At 32.6% G+C, this 16976-nt stretch overlaps 1 protein-coding gene and 1 long non-coding RNA gene across 3 annotated transcripts; one reads left to right on the forward strand and one right to left on the reverse strand.

Annotated features, from left to right (window-relative positions):
• The first annotated feature begins 569 nt into the window (after nt 1-569).
• On the forward strand, nt 570-2216 carry LOC137813667 (NAC domain-containing protein 83-like). Its single transcript, XM_068616043.1, has 3 exons — nt 570-928; nt 1308-1564; nt 1840-2216. The coding sequence occupies exons 1-3, from the start codon at nt 745-747 to the stop codon at nt 2020-2022; spliced, it is 624 nt and encodes a 207-aa protein (XP_068472144.1). The 5' UTR covers nt 570-744; the 3' UTR covers nt 2023-2216.
• A 5078-nt stretch (nt 2217-7294) lies between these two features.
• Nucleotides 7295-12445, reverse strand: LOC137813668 (uncharacterized). Of its 2 annotated transcripts, XR_011081474.1 has the most exons (3): nt 12140-12444; nt 9647-9739; nt 7295-7915 (listed from the first exon to the last, which is right to left on the reverse strand). It is a non-coding gene; the product is annotated as an uncharacterized lncRNA (long non-coding RNA). The 2 variants fall into 2 exon arrangements; XR_011081475.1 differs by lacking the exon at nt 9647-9739 and having other exon boundaries at nt 12218-12445.
• Between the last annotated feature and the right edge of the window lie 4531 nt (nt 12446-16976).

The raw sequence follows: 16976 nt of genomic DNA on the forward strand, positions 1-16976 counted from the left end.
CTAATACATTCAAATGAAGCACTGTGACACATTTAAATGAGGGTAAATTTGGAAATAAAGGATGCTGACATGACTTTTCCTCTACATCTCTTTATTTTGAAAAGAGAGAATATTTATTATTCACAGGTATATTCTCTCTCTTCCTCCACACAACCTTATATCCAAATAGCTGATATCCTTTCATTTCTTTATCTACATACGGGGATTAGGATGACGAGACTTGAGTTTGATCTCTAGTCTAGTCATAGCCAATTAGAGTAATTCATAAATTGCCATTGATTAAAAGAAACTGCCCTTGTCAAAGGTGTCACACATTTTGAGCAGTGTAACGGGTCCATGGTCAAATGACTGAAAGCAAAAGAAAGTTATTCATTCACGTCACCTACAGTCCAGTACTACATTAGTTGTAATTTGTACAGAGTCTATCTTTCTAAAAAATAATTAATACTAAATCCAAACTAATTTAATTTCCTCTACTGGTTTAATACTTACTAAGTGCATCATAATTCATCTTGAAAAAAAAGTACATAGGAAAATGGTCCATTTCTCCCAAAGTCAAATAGAAGCCAAAGATTTGTAACCATGAATGTGGTTTCATATGTTTTTCTCTCTCCACATCTTGTGTCTCTCTCTTAGTCAAACACATCCACCGCACTGCATGTCTTCACATCTATAAATTGATTTCTTTCAAGACAAGTCCCTTCATCTCTCCAAAGGCAAAAGGTCTTTGGTGTGGCGACACTCATGGAAGTGTTAAACCCAGTTGAAGGCAAGACCTATAGGCTCCCAGTTGGGTACAGGTTCGACCCCACTGATGAAATTCTTGCAGGCTACTACCTCAGGAAGAGGATCATGGCACAGCCACTCCCTAATGACCTCATCCAAGACTGTGATGTTCACCAGACTGAGCCTTGGGCTCTCCCAGGAGGTTGGTCTGAAACACATAAACACAACTCCTCCCTTTCCATCCTCCGTTCTTTGTTTGGTGTTTTAATCTACGTTTTCTTGGCTTTCTGATGGACCCCAAAGATATACCTATTAATTTCAGTCTGAATTTTTTTTTCAATTCTCTTTTTAGATTTGCTTTGCAGAAATTAAATTCAGGTTTTTTCAGAAGGTTAGCGTGTGTTGTTAACCGAGTGACAGGTTTGGAATTTTCTGATTCTTTTGTGAGTGGACAATGTGTCTGAAAATGATCCAATTTTTCCAAGCCCGGACTGAACTAACAATGGGATCAAAATGGTGTTTTGGGTATTCTGAGTTTATTTGTTTCCAAAATGTGTGCTTGTTTTTGTTGTTTTTTGTAGGTGGGAAGTATATGAATTGGCATAGGTTTTTCTTCTATGATGTGAGGACCCATGTCTTTGAAAACCCTGAAAAGAGAGATGCTGGGAAAGGCCAATGGGAAGTAGTGGAGAAAGATCAAGAGGTTGAGTTTCCTGACGAACTAGTCATTGCAAAAAAGAGCGTTCTGGTTTACTGGAAAGCCAAGGGCAACTCTCTTGCCAAAACAAATTGGGTGATGCATGAGTTTCGTCTTGCCCTAAAGTCACATCCATCCAAGGTAAACAATACAATAGTGTCCATTCACCACCTTTGTTACATACACTCAATTTCTTTTTCATATAGCTTTTAATCGTTTTTATTTTTTAATCGGTTATTCATTTATTATTTTCTCTCTCTATATGTTTTTTTCCTGACTTTGTTTCATCTTTTTACCCCCAAAATAAGGTGAACATTTATGAACACTAAAAAAAGTTGTTTTCTTCCTATCTCACGTTCAAATGCTTATATCTTTGGTTTGGTGGTTTTGTTATTGAATTTTGAAGTCTAATGTAGATGACAGGTATGGCTGTGTGCCGCATATTCGAAACAAAGCGGGGAAAGAAGGCAAAAGGGTCTGAAGGGGTGACCTCTAACAGGAGCAATGTTGAAGAGGCTATGGATGTGACACCCACTGTCATTGATTTCACAGTGGAGTGTGGCACTGAGACTGGTCCTCCCCCTCCTGGGACCCCCTGAGGCAGTCAAACTGCCTAGTTAGTTAGATTTTAAGTTGCTCAAAATCTTTTGTAAGATGTCAATTGTGAAGCCCCATAGGCATCAAAACAACTTTTATCAAATCTTTTCTGGTGTGCATGATCTGTGTATATGGGAGTTTGTTTTGTGTATGGGCTCATAAATTAACTTAATAAGATGCAACTGTTTATTATTCATTGGTACTAGCTAGCTACTCTTCGCTAACGTGCCTTATTTTATTTCATTTTGTCAAATTGAGAATACTTATCATGCTCCATCCCGAATAACGTTGACTGTTGCTTAGGATTATCAAAAGGGAAATGATTTTTAAGACAAAAACACGATCCAAAGTATGATAACAATAATCCAAGAATACATACAAAAGGGGCATCCAATCAAAGTAGGAAAGAGGTTCTCTATTATCTAATCACAATCTTTATGAAAAAATAAGCGATTCCCTATGTATGGGTAAGCATATATACAAGCCTCACAACAAGGATGGTAGTGCCTAAGTTTTTGAAGCATCAGCACATGGATTTGATTCGCATCCTTCTTTCTATAGAACTCAATGCTCCATTTATGAAATTCTTCCTTTCACGTTAAGGAGGACAAAATTATTCTTCTTGGTGAAAGTGATAAGGAAAATCGATATTTGAACATCTTGGAGTATATATGGTTCAAGGAATAAAAGTAGATTTTAATTATTGTACCAAAAGTAAAATTTATACCAATTGCATCTTATTGTTGTCTTAATAGTTTACTTAAAATGCATGTTAGTTATAATGATTGATAGCCCCTTTAGTCCTCGAAAAATTAATTAAAATCTGTCCATGTCTGTTTATAGCTTGCCTATATAGTTTGTCCTTGATGCATATGATAAGTATTCTACAGGATGAGAATATTTGAATCATAAACTTGGCGTTGGTGAGTTAGTGAAGCGAACAAGGCACTAAAGGGAAAACTTGGTGTTGGTCAATTAGGTGAAGGGGTGAAGGCACAAAATATTCTTATATGATTCTCCCGCAAGCTCAGATAACGCAACCCCTGCATTGAGAATAAGATTCTTCCCAATAATGCCCACTGTTGACGATTTTTAAATATTGTTTTTGCGTACATGAAACTTGAAACCATCTACTATGAAAATCGTATTCGTACCGATATAAATATGTAAACTTACTAAGAAAATATTTATTATAAGATACATTATTAGATATCGGAATATTATAGGCCAAAAAAACTGGAAATCCCATAAACTTCTTTCACATTGAATCCCATTCCCCCTGCAAGTAGTTCTGGACCACATTCATTTTCTTAGATAGTTGTCCCAAATTATTTCTTATCTTTTATGAAAATTTAATAACCCTCTCATAGGTATTTGATAAATGAGGTGCATAATACTACAACTTATTGATCGTACTAGAGTATCTTGAGATTCTATGATCCAATTAAGTTAAAACATTGACACTTTTAACAAATATTTTTTTCATGTATACTATTTAGGAATTAAACTCCTGGTCACATCATTAAAAGATATTGATATCCATGAACCATATCCCACTGTATATATTGATTACAAAATGCTCAAATATTATGTTATAAGAAAAACACTAATAATAATAATAATAATAAATTTTATGAGTCTCGGATTTTCTTTACATTTTTCGATCTACTTTTACTAATATTCAAAAGTAAGTTAAAATATGAAATACTTGAAGAGAAAACTTTAACGCGCATATATAGTATAATTTGTTGAGTTAAAGTAGGATCCTTTATAATATAGATGATCCAAAAAACAGGTTTTGCTAACACTCCTCTTTTGTTATGAGGAGTATACATGATAGACACATTTCATTAGAAATAGTAAAGTAGGGATACTTTGGACATGGTGTTAAGACATTGGATTCAACAAGCGTGTGTGGTATCTCTCAAATTGTGTAAAGAAAAGAGCCATGTTGAAAAGTAACTGAGTGAGAACTGCCGACCAAAGTTTCTTGCCGCTACGGTAGTAGAATCTTTTGATATAGGGATTTTTGTGCATCACTTGTAAAATTCCTCACGTCACTGACATCATGCACAGTAATGTGAGGTTGCGTAGTATTTGCTGACTTTCCGGGACAAAATTGTCAAATGAAACAGACCTACATACTGGACCATATCTACAAAAGTTTCTTTACTATCGTAGTCAAGATTTTATGAACAGCGAAAAAATTGGGAGGTGCTGATAACGACGCCTTTCTTCATCTTTTTTCCTCATTTCTCCTTCTAAATTTTGTATAATCATGCACACAAATTCACACTACAGTTTGTCTAAATTGAAGTTTCTCAAGTTTTTTTGTAAAGGGTCATCACAGATTCACTCTCTCCCGCCAAAGTTTTTGTATATTCAATAATGAAGATAGCATTCAATCCAAGCTATTATTACCATATAGAATCAAATCCACGTACTATAAGGTGTTCTGTGCTTGTGCAGCTTTAACATTTAATGGAGCTGCCAAACATGAAGTTATTGTAATGTGAATTATGGATGTGTTTGTTTAACTGAAAAATGTATTTTTGATTTCTATCATCAAATTTTTCCCAAAATCAGGGCAGAGAGAGAATATCACAAGCAAAAGAGAAATACTGATCGTCATATTTTTTTTCAACAAGAACAAGCATCGTGACATTCAATATAGGAAATGTAACATCATTCACAATATGATACTTAACAATTGCACCAATCAAGCTAGACAAGAACAGGGCATGCTGCTCATTTGCACTAACATGCTATATGGCAACATAAAAAATCTTGAGCAAGAAAAAACATAGTTATAATAATAAATGAAGTATGGAACTGAATGCATGCTTTCTTTTCGAGTGGCGAAGTAAATGAATATACAAGCAGGTTAATTTCTGACATTGTACCCCAATACGTAAAGCATTACATTTCGAAACTTAGCCAAATTTTCAATTTCAACAACCTCCATAAATTTTGAACATAAGCTTTAAAAACAGCTTCATTCACTAAACCCATACATGGAAGATTTTGATTAGAATAATGAAGTAGGAAGAGTAAATAGAGAGAAAATTTTTCTTTGTTGTCTTTACCTAATTATAACACACTTTCCTCGTGATATACTAACATTCATCAATTATACATTGGCTTATTAATGATAATCTACCATCCAATTTTAGTATGCCATCAGTTCCAGATTTACTTGAGATGCTGATTTCTCCACCCAGTTAGTTAGTTGATCTTAGGACACCCAGATAATAACTCCAGGTCATCCATTAAGAATAACCTAACTCTTTGCTTGTTTGATTCGGTGGAAAAAAACAGAATATAAATAAGTTGATTGAAGAGAAATAGGCAAGAAATAAATTAAATGCTTAGTTGTTTGGTAAATAGAAATGAGTGAAAATAGAATAAGAGATGTTTTAAAAGTTGTGAATTGATTGATTTATTAATAGATAATAACGTACAAAATTACCATTTTACCCTCATATAGTGATTGTTGAATATGCAGTGACATGAAGTACAGCATTGTCATTTTAAATTTAAAACATATACACTAAAATACTTCTCAAATGTTCTTCAGTCTCACATCCAATATAGTTTCTTTGAAATTATATTCGTTATCTTCCAAACCAATAAGAGTGTTTGTGTACACACAAACAGGTCCATCATTTGTATTTGTATTCCCCATATTTTAAATGTTTTTTTTTAATATTTTATGCAGATTGTAGACTGTGAGGATACAGAAAGTGGTAAATTTATGTTATGGAAATGAGTGGGACTAATGCAGAACTTAACGAGGTAATGTTTCACCTACTTTGGTACTCTTACTGAACTTGGTTAATTTCCAACCATGCGGGAGTAAAGATGAATGCTCTTACTGCAACCAGCATAAGGGCAACAGTACCAATTACACCAATCTTTGTTATCTACGGAGAAAACTAGTCAATACTTTCAAAGGACAACATTAATGCATGAAGGAACATTTCTTACTTGTTTATATTTAATGGATTTTAAAACATTATGACAATTATTAGGGATGCACAGTGTAAACAAAAAGTATGATTATCAAGAATCAAAATGTTGCATCTATTCAATCCAATCTTATAGTTGAGCAAACTATCACTTGCGTTAGTCATATTAATAATTAAACAAGTACAAGAAGAAACACAAAATTAAGGATAGAGAATAAATATAAAGTAACAATACAGGTGAATTTATGCCCTCACCGTTTTTCTCAAAATGAAGAACATAACAAATCTAGAAAGGAAGTAATTTCTATATTTTAATTACCAAGAAAAAATGAAATGGAGGATAGACAAAATTAAACTCGTAAGTTACTATTCTTACACTCACTCTCTTTGAATTTGAGCATGGCCAACATACATTTTGGGGGTGGGGGTAGTGGTGTTCTGTCATTGATCACCACCAAGATCTGTACCATTCCCATCATTATCACCACTACCCTACCACCATCACTCAACACACTTTGTTAACACCCTCATCACTACTGTAAAGGTCCTTACCACATCCTACCAGCATTTTGGTAGAATGCTTAATATCTTTGAATTCAGAATGCAATCAGACTTTCATTGTACAAAGTTGAGAATAAGTAGCATCAATAATAAGCATCACCAAAATAAAATAATACAAATTTATTTCCAAATTAATAGCTTTCGGTTCAACTTCCTGGATCATTGCCCCAAAGCAATGGGGGATTAAGACTTCTCTTAATATGATATGATAATTGATATATTAGAATAGTGATGGTAATCTATCTACTTTCACTGAATTGTGTCCTTCCCTTTTAGAAAAGCTTAATTATCAAGACAAAGAATGCCATCAATCATTGAAGGGGCTAAGGAGATTGTTTTCCTAATTAATACAACATATTTTAATTCGGAAAAGAGTAAAGGAACAAGCACAAGTAGGATATATAACTTCAAAATATAAAAAATAAAGAATATAGCATAAGTTAATGTTATTTTTCCCTGAAATGGAAGGGAGACAAAGATAAGAAAACAGTTACAATAGTTACTTTTATTACGAAAACGATATTAAGCAGTCCAATGCAACATGGCAAACTAGCAAATGTACATTATCACTGCGAGTTATCAAATTGAAATTTAAAGTATTTCTTCCTTCAGCCAGCTACATCATTTAGTTTACTCTTATTACCATATGTAGTACTATAAATTCAGTTGAATGTCTTAAGTTCACGTTTATATTAGTTCATTTTGGTTAAACAACCAATTTTTGTCACTTTTCTGAGAGAGACACTGACCAATAAGCGATTACATTTAAAAAATAAGTGGTAGCTTAACATACCATAATTACATGACCAACCAAGCTAACATACAATTCTATGATTGAAGCTGCAAATTTTCTTTCACGATTGAGCAAACTCACAACTACTATAATGTACACGACATTAAGCAACTACACTAGAAATACTGAATCAAAATACGTGTGCCATTCAGAACTAGCTGTCACATTGCGTGGGAGAATTGTCATATGGCCTCATGCAGTAGCTGCATACTTCCGCAAAAGATCAAGCAGCTGATTTTTTCACTAAGATTCTTGTACTTACTCCGTTCACTAAGGCTCTCTTACTCACTCCTTTCAGCAAACTCCATACCAGGCTCGGTGTGGTTGATATTCACCAACCACCCGCTTGAGGGCAAGTAAGATGTGTATTTATTCACATTTCACAGCTAGCTGTGCGTGTGTTTTTTCACAGCCATGTGGTCTCATGGAGTTGATACAGCAGCACTGCTATTTCCCTTTTGCAGCTTTATTCTTGTATGTAAATACTCTTGAGTTCACATCAATAAAAATTAATGAGAATGGTTTGTTCATATTCACTTAATTTCTTATGAAGCACTTCCACAGTGTTCCATGCTGCCACAAGAAAGGGGAAACACTCTGTTCAGACTTCCAAACTATTTAAATTTTAGGCACCAAATAAAGATCATCAAGATATTGCCATTTCTTTTATAAATCATGCATTAACCATCATAATTGCAACATCAAAGTCTTTCTTTGAAGCCAAAACCAGAAATCTAAGTTGTTTGGAGAACAAGATATTCAATTTTTGGTCTCTCATGTACTAAATTCATAGTTGACAGCATCAAGAATTTGAGGAAAGTTATAGTTTTTTTTACTTAATTAAGTTTCAAATCTTTCATAAATTTGGGTATTTTTAATTGAGTCTCTATTAAAAAATTTTGGACTATTGAGTACTAAAAAAATTTATAACTTGTTTAATTTTTTTGTTGACAATGACATGGTTGTTATTTTGTCGTGTTATCTTGCTAACTTGTCTCCATGTGTTAAAAAATTGAAGGTTTTGTACTTATTATAAAACAATATTGCAGCTAAAGAAAAAATGACAGGTAACTTTCATTGTTTTCATTGAAAACATGTTCAAGGGACTTCGTAGTCACCACAGTCCCTTGGTCGCTCTAGGTGTGACGTGGAAGCCATTGAGGAGCATGATAATCTTGTTATCCAATACATTTTCAATAAAAGCAATCAAAGTCACTTGTCATTAACGACAATATCATTTTAAATTAACTTCTAAACCTCATATTTCTTAACATATGGAGACAAGTAATGATGGACAAAATAACAGTAATGTCACCCAATTAATGGAAAAATTAAAAGGCACGGACTCAATTCAAAAATATAAAAAAGATTGTACTCAATTAAATAAAAAAGTTTAATAGGGACTCAATTGAAAATACCCAAATTTATGAGGAACTTAAAACTTAATTAAACATTTTTTCTTTAAAAGTTTTACCCTAGAAAACATCATAATGAAACCTTGACATCCCAACTAGACTGACACATCACAACTCCATCAATAATGTCTGTGAAAAATCAAGTCAAAACACACAAGGTAGAGTTGAATTCACAAATATCTCTGATGATATGCAATAATACGATAGTTTTAAACATGAAAGACGATTTGTCAAAAACTTTCAAAACTAAGTTCAGAAACTTCTTAGGGTAGTGCAATTTAGTAACATGCAATTTTAACATGATAAGGAATGAAGAAATTAATCAGAGATTTTTGTATTGTTTCGTCTAATAGTTTAGACTACATTTAATTCTTAATCAACAAATTAAGTTGCACTATGCAAACTAACGTTGCAAGTTACAACACCAATATTTTTTTGGCTCGCAACCACTCCTAGATAACCCGTTAAGTATTGTTTCAAAATGTAACCATTCCTAGCTAACTTGTTATGTATTGTTTAAACACTTAGCCACTTATGACTAAAAACCCGAGTTTTGTTTTGGATTGTATAACAAATAGTCACTCCTGGCTACGACAATATTTGTGTAAGATGTGATAAAAAAATATCACAAAGGGTTCGCTCATTGGAGAGGGTGACATCTTTCAATGTATACAAAGTTCAAGCTCTCTTTTCTAGTTTGCTAATGAACAGAAAAGTGTTCACCTAAAGCTTTTAAGGCATATACATTTTAACAACATTTTGGCACTCTGCAAATCATAACTCTTATGCTTTTCTTCTTGAAGGATAACTTTATATAGGCATTGAAGAAAAGAGTTGTTGCAAATCTTTTTCTAACCATTGAGCAGCTTCAGCTTTTATGAATGTTTACCTTATGTCTGGGAAGCTTGAACATAGAGGATGCATTGAATGCACTCCATGCATGCATTAAATCTCTTCTCATCTTGAAGCAACATCCCAATAGCTGGAAGAATTTATCATTCTTTGGTCAAAGTGCCTTAACTCGAAATTGTGTAAAGCACTAACAATAGCTGACTCGAAACTGGACAGGCTAGATAGTCTTTTTAGTGTTAACAAAGCAAGCATTAGGGAGTTATTAAAGCACAACAACTTTAGCTCATGTTTCAAGAAATTGTTGATATAACATAAGCTTTTATGAATCTTCTTGATAGACAAATGAAGCGAACATTCTCTGCAAAATAAAATAAGCATAAACAAAATGTTACTAGATTAACTTATAATATTTTAATTGGGCCGGTATGACATTGCCCAATTTAATTGAGGGTTTTCTACAGTTATTAGGTTTAGTCACAACAATTGGTTGTTGTTATTGGATTAGATTGTAGCATTTTATTTGGACCAGGTATGATATGGCCCAATTCTTCTTAGATTTTTGTTGTTGCAATTTTTGGTTTTTAGCCGACCATAAGCCATGTTGCCAGTTGTATGGATTATTGTTAATATTTTAATTGGGTCAGGTATTATGTGGCCAATTCATTTTAGGTCAGCTATGTTATTGTTAGTGTTCCTCACTCACACACAACATCACTGTCGTCGCCGCACACACCGGTACTACGCACCACTGCCGCAAATTGTCATCGAAACTGTGTCGTCGTTGTTCACTCTCATCAGACCTTGCGCCGCCGCAACAAGCCTCATTCTTTCCGCCTTTTTCGCTATCTCCGTTCACCGTTAGCATCTGGTGATGCAAAAAGCGGCCATCATGGGCCGCCATGAAAAACCCACATCGCCACCGCCACGTTGTGACAATGACTAGAAAGTCCTCCACCGCTTTCCACCATGGCGATGCCATAACCAATTATTGATAACACTGATTGTAAAGCAAAACATTTCGTCTTACAAACGAAGTCTAGTCATGTTTTATACTTTGTTGTTTAATAGCACTTAATCAAAATCTGGATTGTTGGATTTTTCTTTAACAATGTGACACCAAAGTAAAAAATGCATTGGAAAACAAAAGAGAGAAAACATAATACATGAAATCATGGGGGGTCAAACCAAACTCATATATGGGACAAACAAGCCTAATCAAACAAATATATATTTCTGAAACCCAAACCGATCTCTAGAAAAAATAATGTCTAATACAATCGGGCATCCTATATCATACCTAATAAAATCACTTTTGGAGTCTATCCCTAAACTAGAAAGTCTATCAACACATTTATCTCCTTCTCTAAAGATGTGTGACACCTTAAAGTTAATAACTTTGTTCATAGCAGCGCAGCAAGTCCATCTAACTCTAAAGGACCACAACACAATAGAGGTGTTCTTCAAAGCAGCAACCACAAGAGTGGAATCATATTCCAACTATAAAGAAGTCCAACCTCTAGCAACCACAATCTTATTAGCAATAATAGCACCCATCAATTTGGCTTCCTAAACCATAACTATACCAATTAAGGAAGCAAAAACATCAATGTATTTCACTTGCATGTCACAAAAAATATCACTACAAGCAGCAAGACCAAGAGCCCCTTTAGCTACATCATCAATGTTGCATTTAACGTAACCCACAACAGACCTTTCCAGAACATTGCTATAATTTTTGGAACTTTCGTGGTATGACCACCAATATTAAAGTATCTCAATATAGTAAGATCGTCCACACAATTGTGCATGACATATTTTGATATACAACCAACTAAACCACAACAAGCAATATTCATACTTGTGGGGAAAGTTATATTTACACCTACTTGCATCTTGGTACCAATTTTCTGAAGAAGACAAATGAATGAGAGATAATAACTTCAAATCTATCTTTAGAAACTAGGATTAGGTACGTTAAAAACCAAGGTAGATAAGCATTTATTCTTAGAAATTATGGTTCCTCTGGATACAAGGATTAAAAGAAAGGTTGGGAGAAAACAATAGATTTCGCAATCATCATGATTACATATTTTTTATATTCTTTATCATGACAAAGGTATAAGTAATTTAAATAAACCAACAAAACTTTGGCTCTTCCATTCAGATTTTAACTTCCCAGATATTTCAAGGCTACTTTTTAAAATATTTCCTATTTCTTGGTAGGACGGCAGCAGAATAGAGCAATCCCCTCATTCCAACATGTGCTAAAATCCCACATCTTTCTTCCTCTCATTTTCAATCCCTATCTAACAAGTAGTGCAAAATCAAGACACAATTATCAAAGAGTGAAGAAAAGTGAGCACACTACAAAATCAACATCAATTAGACTCAAAACAACTAGCTCAAGTTGTTCACCACAAAATACTACGTTCTAGAGTGCAACGCTTCAACAGCACAAAGACTCTAAGAACACAGCTACCAAAAATTGAAAATGACAACCCCAATTTTTAACTAATAACAAAATCAAAACCTTTTTGGTGGGTCATGTTTATTTTGACCCAAAGTTGTCGTCTTTGGCAATCACTGAGACGGAGAAGAGAAGGGTTACCAAACAAAGATGAAGAAGCCATTTGTCGGCATTGACTGAGAAAATTGGTTGTGCTTCAAATTGCAATGTTGAAGAGTACAAAGCTTTGAGCTTAAACGTGCCAGTGCACCATCAACATCGTCACTGTTTGTCTCCCAAAGGCGTTTGCTCAATCACCATCACGCCCTACCCACCTCAAGGAACCTCGCCACGTCCCTTCCGTGTCATTGAAAAAAGAAATTGAAGTCTAACGCAAACTACTCAATTTTTACTTATATTCGACCTACCATTTTATAAACTATTATTTTATTATAATATTTATTTTTATTATGAAAAACAATTGAAGTAAATATAAATAAAGACAATAGCGTCAATGATTTTTTTTTCCATATTTTTAAATGAATATAGAGTGATTTGCTGGCTGTGCAATAAACAGTGAAAAAATACACTAATAAACCATTAATTTTTCTATAATGAACCAAAACTTAAATAAAAATACCTAGATGACACCCTATTCGCCTTATTAACAAAAATGAAATTTTATGCTGTTTATTAAAGAAAATCTTGCTGTAGGACGAGTTCTTAACTACAAAAACGGATACGTGAGTTGATTTTCTTCTGGCTTTGTATTTTTCTTATATTTAATTAGTTTAATATAATGTATAAATAAAATTTTAAAAATTAAATATATTTAATTAATCAACTTTTAGAATTATTATTTTGTATATAATGTAATAATATATAAATATATAAATACTATTCAAAATTATATTTGATATTTTTTTAAAATTTAGAAAACATGTATAAGTTTAAGAATATTAAAAATCACTTTTACTTTGAAAATATTTTGAATTTATAAATAATATTAAAAAATATAAAATGTCTATTAAGACGAAGCTCCAACTTGCACCTCTAAGGTGTCCTTCTTCCTTATCTTTTTCATTACCAAAGGTTCCTAGTTACACACCATCTTGGTTAAAGAATGTTAGGAATGATTTTTACACACCTCCTAAAGGTTTTCATCTTCTAAGAGGACTTTCTCCAAAAAGCATTATCATTCTCAAACAATCTTTCAGAACATGGTCTCTCTATAGGACCCCATCTTTTGAACTCCCCAAGCTTCAGGAACCTAAGTCACGTTTGCATCTCTATTCTTGCTCTCTCTTATATCTCAGCAAACTGATTGTGTTATCTGCAGGAGTTCTAAATCCGAGCTCGAATTCTCTCCAACCTGGGGGGCATGATGCAAACCAAGCCCACAAGAAGATGACCAAGGATGCGAAAGTACACAAAGGGAAGTCATTTCAAAGTAAAGACCTCATTAGAGGGAGAATTGGACAAGGACCAGAGCACCTAAAGTTCTTTCTGCTAGTCTTTTTAATGTTTAGAATATTTTGTAAATAAGTTGGGCTCACATGATGGGTCCAAATAGTAGAATAAACAAAAGTAGGCCTATATAGCATAAATAGGAGGTGAAGATATAATAATGGCCCATGAGAAGTCCATTAGGGTAGGAAGGAAACCCTAGCTTCTAGAATGATGCATAAGGTGCGGTTTTGACTAAAGTTCACCCTAGGAGCCGCACCATATTTGCTTCTTCCTCTTCTACCCTCATTCCTTGTTTTCCAAGGCTCCTCACTCTATAAATAGGAGGCCTCCCCCTTTGTAAACACAAGTTGAAATTATAATAAAGAAATTCTGCTCAATTTTTTGTGTGAGTTGTGAGTGAGTGTTCTCCTCCTAAATTGGTCTTATCTTGTGAGATATGAAGCTCTCAAGTGGCAACCTCCTTTCACTCCTCTTGGTGATTCCACCCCATCAAATGGCCTGATTCCTCCTAGCTTCACCATTCCTAAGTTCTTCTTTCATCATCTCCTCCATTATTCCATTCCAATTATGTTTGTGTCAATTCGGTTTTCCTATTCTTGTTCTTATATTTGTTTCTTTGTTTTACAATTCGGTCCATCCTTTTGTTCTTGTATTGCTTGTTCATGTTCTGCCCATATTTGTCATCATAATCACCTTTCAATTGTGTTTTTATCTTTGCCTTATGGAAATGAACTTTCACATCTACTTAACCACTTGGTTAAGTTAATGTCCAGTGAGAATTTTCCTTAGGTTATCACCTATACTTGTCTAAATTTCAAATCTAACTAAAGTGTCAACATAAAAATGATCAATCCTAAAATCAAGTCACATAAGAGTGTGTGGTAGGCTTTGCAACAAAAGATGAAGAGGAGAAAAATGCACCGAATGGATTTGTGAATTGGTGAAGGATTTGTGGAGGTGCTCTATGTTTTCAAGGAGATGTTTGGCCAACTTCTTAAGGTGCTCTAAGTCTAGGTTCTCTAGGAACTTTAGCAAAGAAGAGATTGGGATTTAAGAGAGAATTAATTCTGAAATGCAGAAGATTCATTGAATATTTTCCAAATTTGAATTACATTGGTCGTAGATGCTTATTTATAAGCTAGATGGGGAAAGGGTAGTGTCTGGAGTAAGCTACAACAAGTTAAGGTTATGGTTAGGAGACCCTAGGTAAGTCATGCATTACTTCTAGGAACCCTTGCTTGAGTTCTCAAGTGAAATTTTCTAGAAGGTGGTCATACTTTCTCTAGCTTGTATCTTATTCTATTATAAATGTTGCCCAAAATTACAAGGCATGAGTTGAACTTATTCTAGTTTATACAAATTTATTTAGATTTCTACAAACTAAGAAATAATGTCTTGTGTAGATCTTCATGGGTGTCTTTGATCTTAGTTGTAGATGTCGTGGCTGGAATGTGAGGATGGTCCTCCATCAGAACATAACTCTTTCTACTTATGTGCATAATAGTCCAAGCGCCACAATTTGATTGTGATTTGGCCCACTTAACCTACGCCATAGGACAATTGATGCCACAACAACATAGTTTTTCCTCCTTTGTCTCTTTTTCATATTCTATGTTATTACCATCCAAACTAACTCAAGAAGGATAGCTAATGGATAGAACTTAGTACAATGTTTTATTAAATATTTTTAAGCTAAAAATATGATATGCACCTGCATCGATTAGTCTAACGCTAAAACTATGATATAATCACTTGTTAAAGTAAACATAAATACATATTAACTAAAGTGATTTAGCTAAGCTAAAAAAATTGTGTCTAGCATGACCCTACTGAGCTAGAAAAGATAAGCTCAAAATAAGTTTTTTTTGACTATTTCATTTTGATTATATTTGTTATGTTTTATTCTTAAAAAAAACATTTACCTTCATCATACGAAAACTATTGAAATGTGTTTGTAAAAGTATCTCGCTTTAAGTTTGGCCTTCTTAATGAAACCTTCACTAGTCAAATAGCATAAGTACTATTTGTTAGACAAAAAATTACAGTCATATTTAGTCTAAAGGAATAAAAAATATCTACACGAATGATTATGAGAAGTCGGTCAATACAAGAAAATCATGAAATAGAAACCAATTTTAGAGACAAAAAATAATTAGTTGCTATAGTGACTAAATTATATAACATTTTATGGATTAAATAAATTTTTGGTTTCTAAATTAGTTTCTATTATTGTTAAATAGTTTCTAAATTGGTATCTAATTAGCAACCAAAGTTTTTGCTACCAAATTTATAATCTAAATAATTGGTAGTTAAAACATTGGTAGCTAATTAGATACCAATTTAGAAACTATTTAACAATAATAAAAACTAATTGAGAAACCATTTTTTTTTAGTTTCTAAAATATCTCTAATCTAGTTACTATTGCAAATAATTATTTTGGTCTTTACAAATTGGTTTCTATTTGATGATTTTCTTGTAGTGGATGAAGTGTGTCTAACATGAGACATGAGACATAAGAAAAGTAGTATTTTAGTCTATGTAGTTCACAAATCAAATCTAATGAATATGACACATATAACGAAAGTAGTATTTTAGTAACAAACCAAATCATCTTCTTTACCAAATAATAATTTTAAAAAGTGTTTTAAGATAATTAAATCACAATTCAACATCCGTTACAATAAAAATATTAAACATTGTGAATATAAAATTAATAAAAGTATTTAAAATATTAAACGTTATTATTAGTAATATTTAAATTTAACTTTTTATAGTTATTAAAAATGTTATGAAATATAATTATAATTAACAATAATTAATAATTATTTTACTGCTAACATAAAAGTCATAATAATAATTAATGTGAATATAAACCAAATAATATTTGAATTATTTTCTTAGTATTATTAAAATTGTTATAAAATATAATTATAAATAATAATAATTAATAATTATTTTAATGCTAACTTAAAATGAAAAAATAATATTTATAATTAATGTGAATAAAAAATTAGTTTAATGTAAAATATTAAACGTTATAATTAATGATAATTAATATTTAAATTAAAAAAGTTCATAGTATTAAAAATGTTATAAAATATAACTATTAGAATAAAATTAATTAATAATTATTTTATTATTAAAAAATAGCACGGATAATTAATTTGAATATGAAATTATTTTGAATATAAAATATTAATATTAAGATAAATTTAATAACTTTTATTATAAAAAAAATATTTTAAAAACAATAATTTAATTATGATTAATTGAAAAAATGTAATTGAATATTATTATCTATTATCGCCGGTTGACCTCGGTCGGACTAGATGGTTAACTCCGCTTGATTTGTCTTCAATGAACATCTCGAGATGCTATTGCTTTGTGACAGAAGAGGGCTTTACTTGTTAATCACACTCCGACGATCATGACCGTGAGAACATTCAAACT

Source organism: Phaseolus vulgaris, chromosome 1, assembly GCF_000499845.2.
Source record: "Phaseolus vulgaris cultivar G19833 chromosome 1, P. vulgaris v2.0, whole genome shotgun sequence".
Taxonomy (NCBI): Eukaryota; Viridiplantae; Streptophyta; class Magnoliopsida; order Fabales; family Fabaceae; genus Phaseolus; species Phaseolus vulgaris.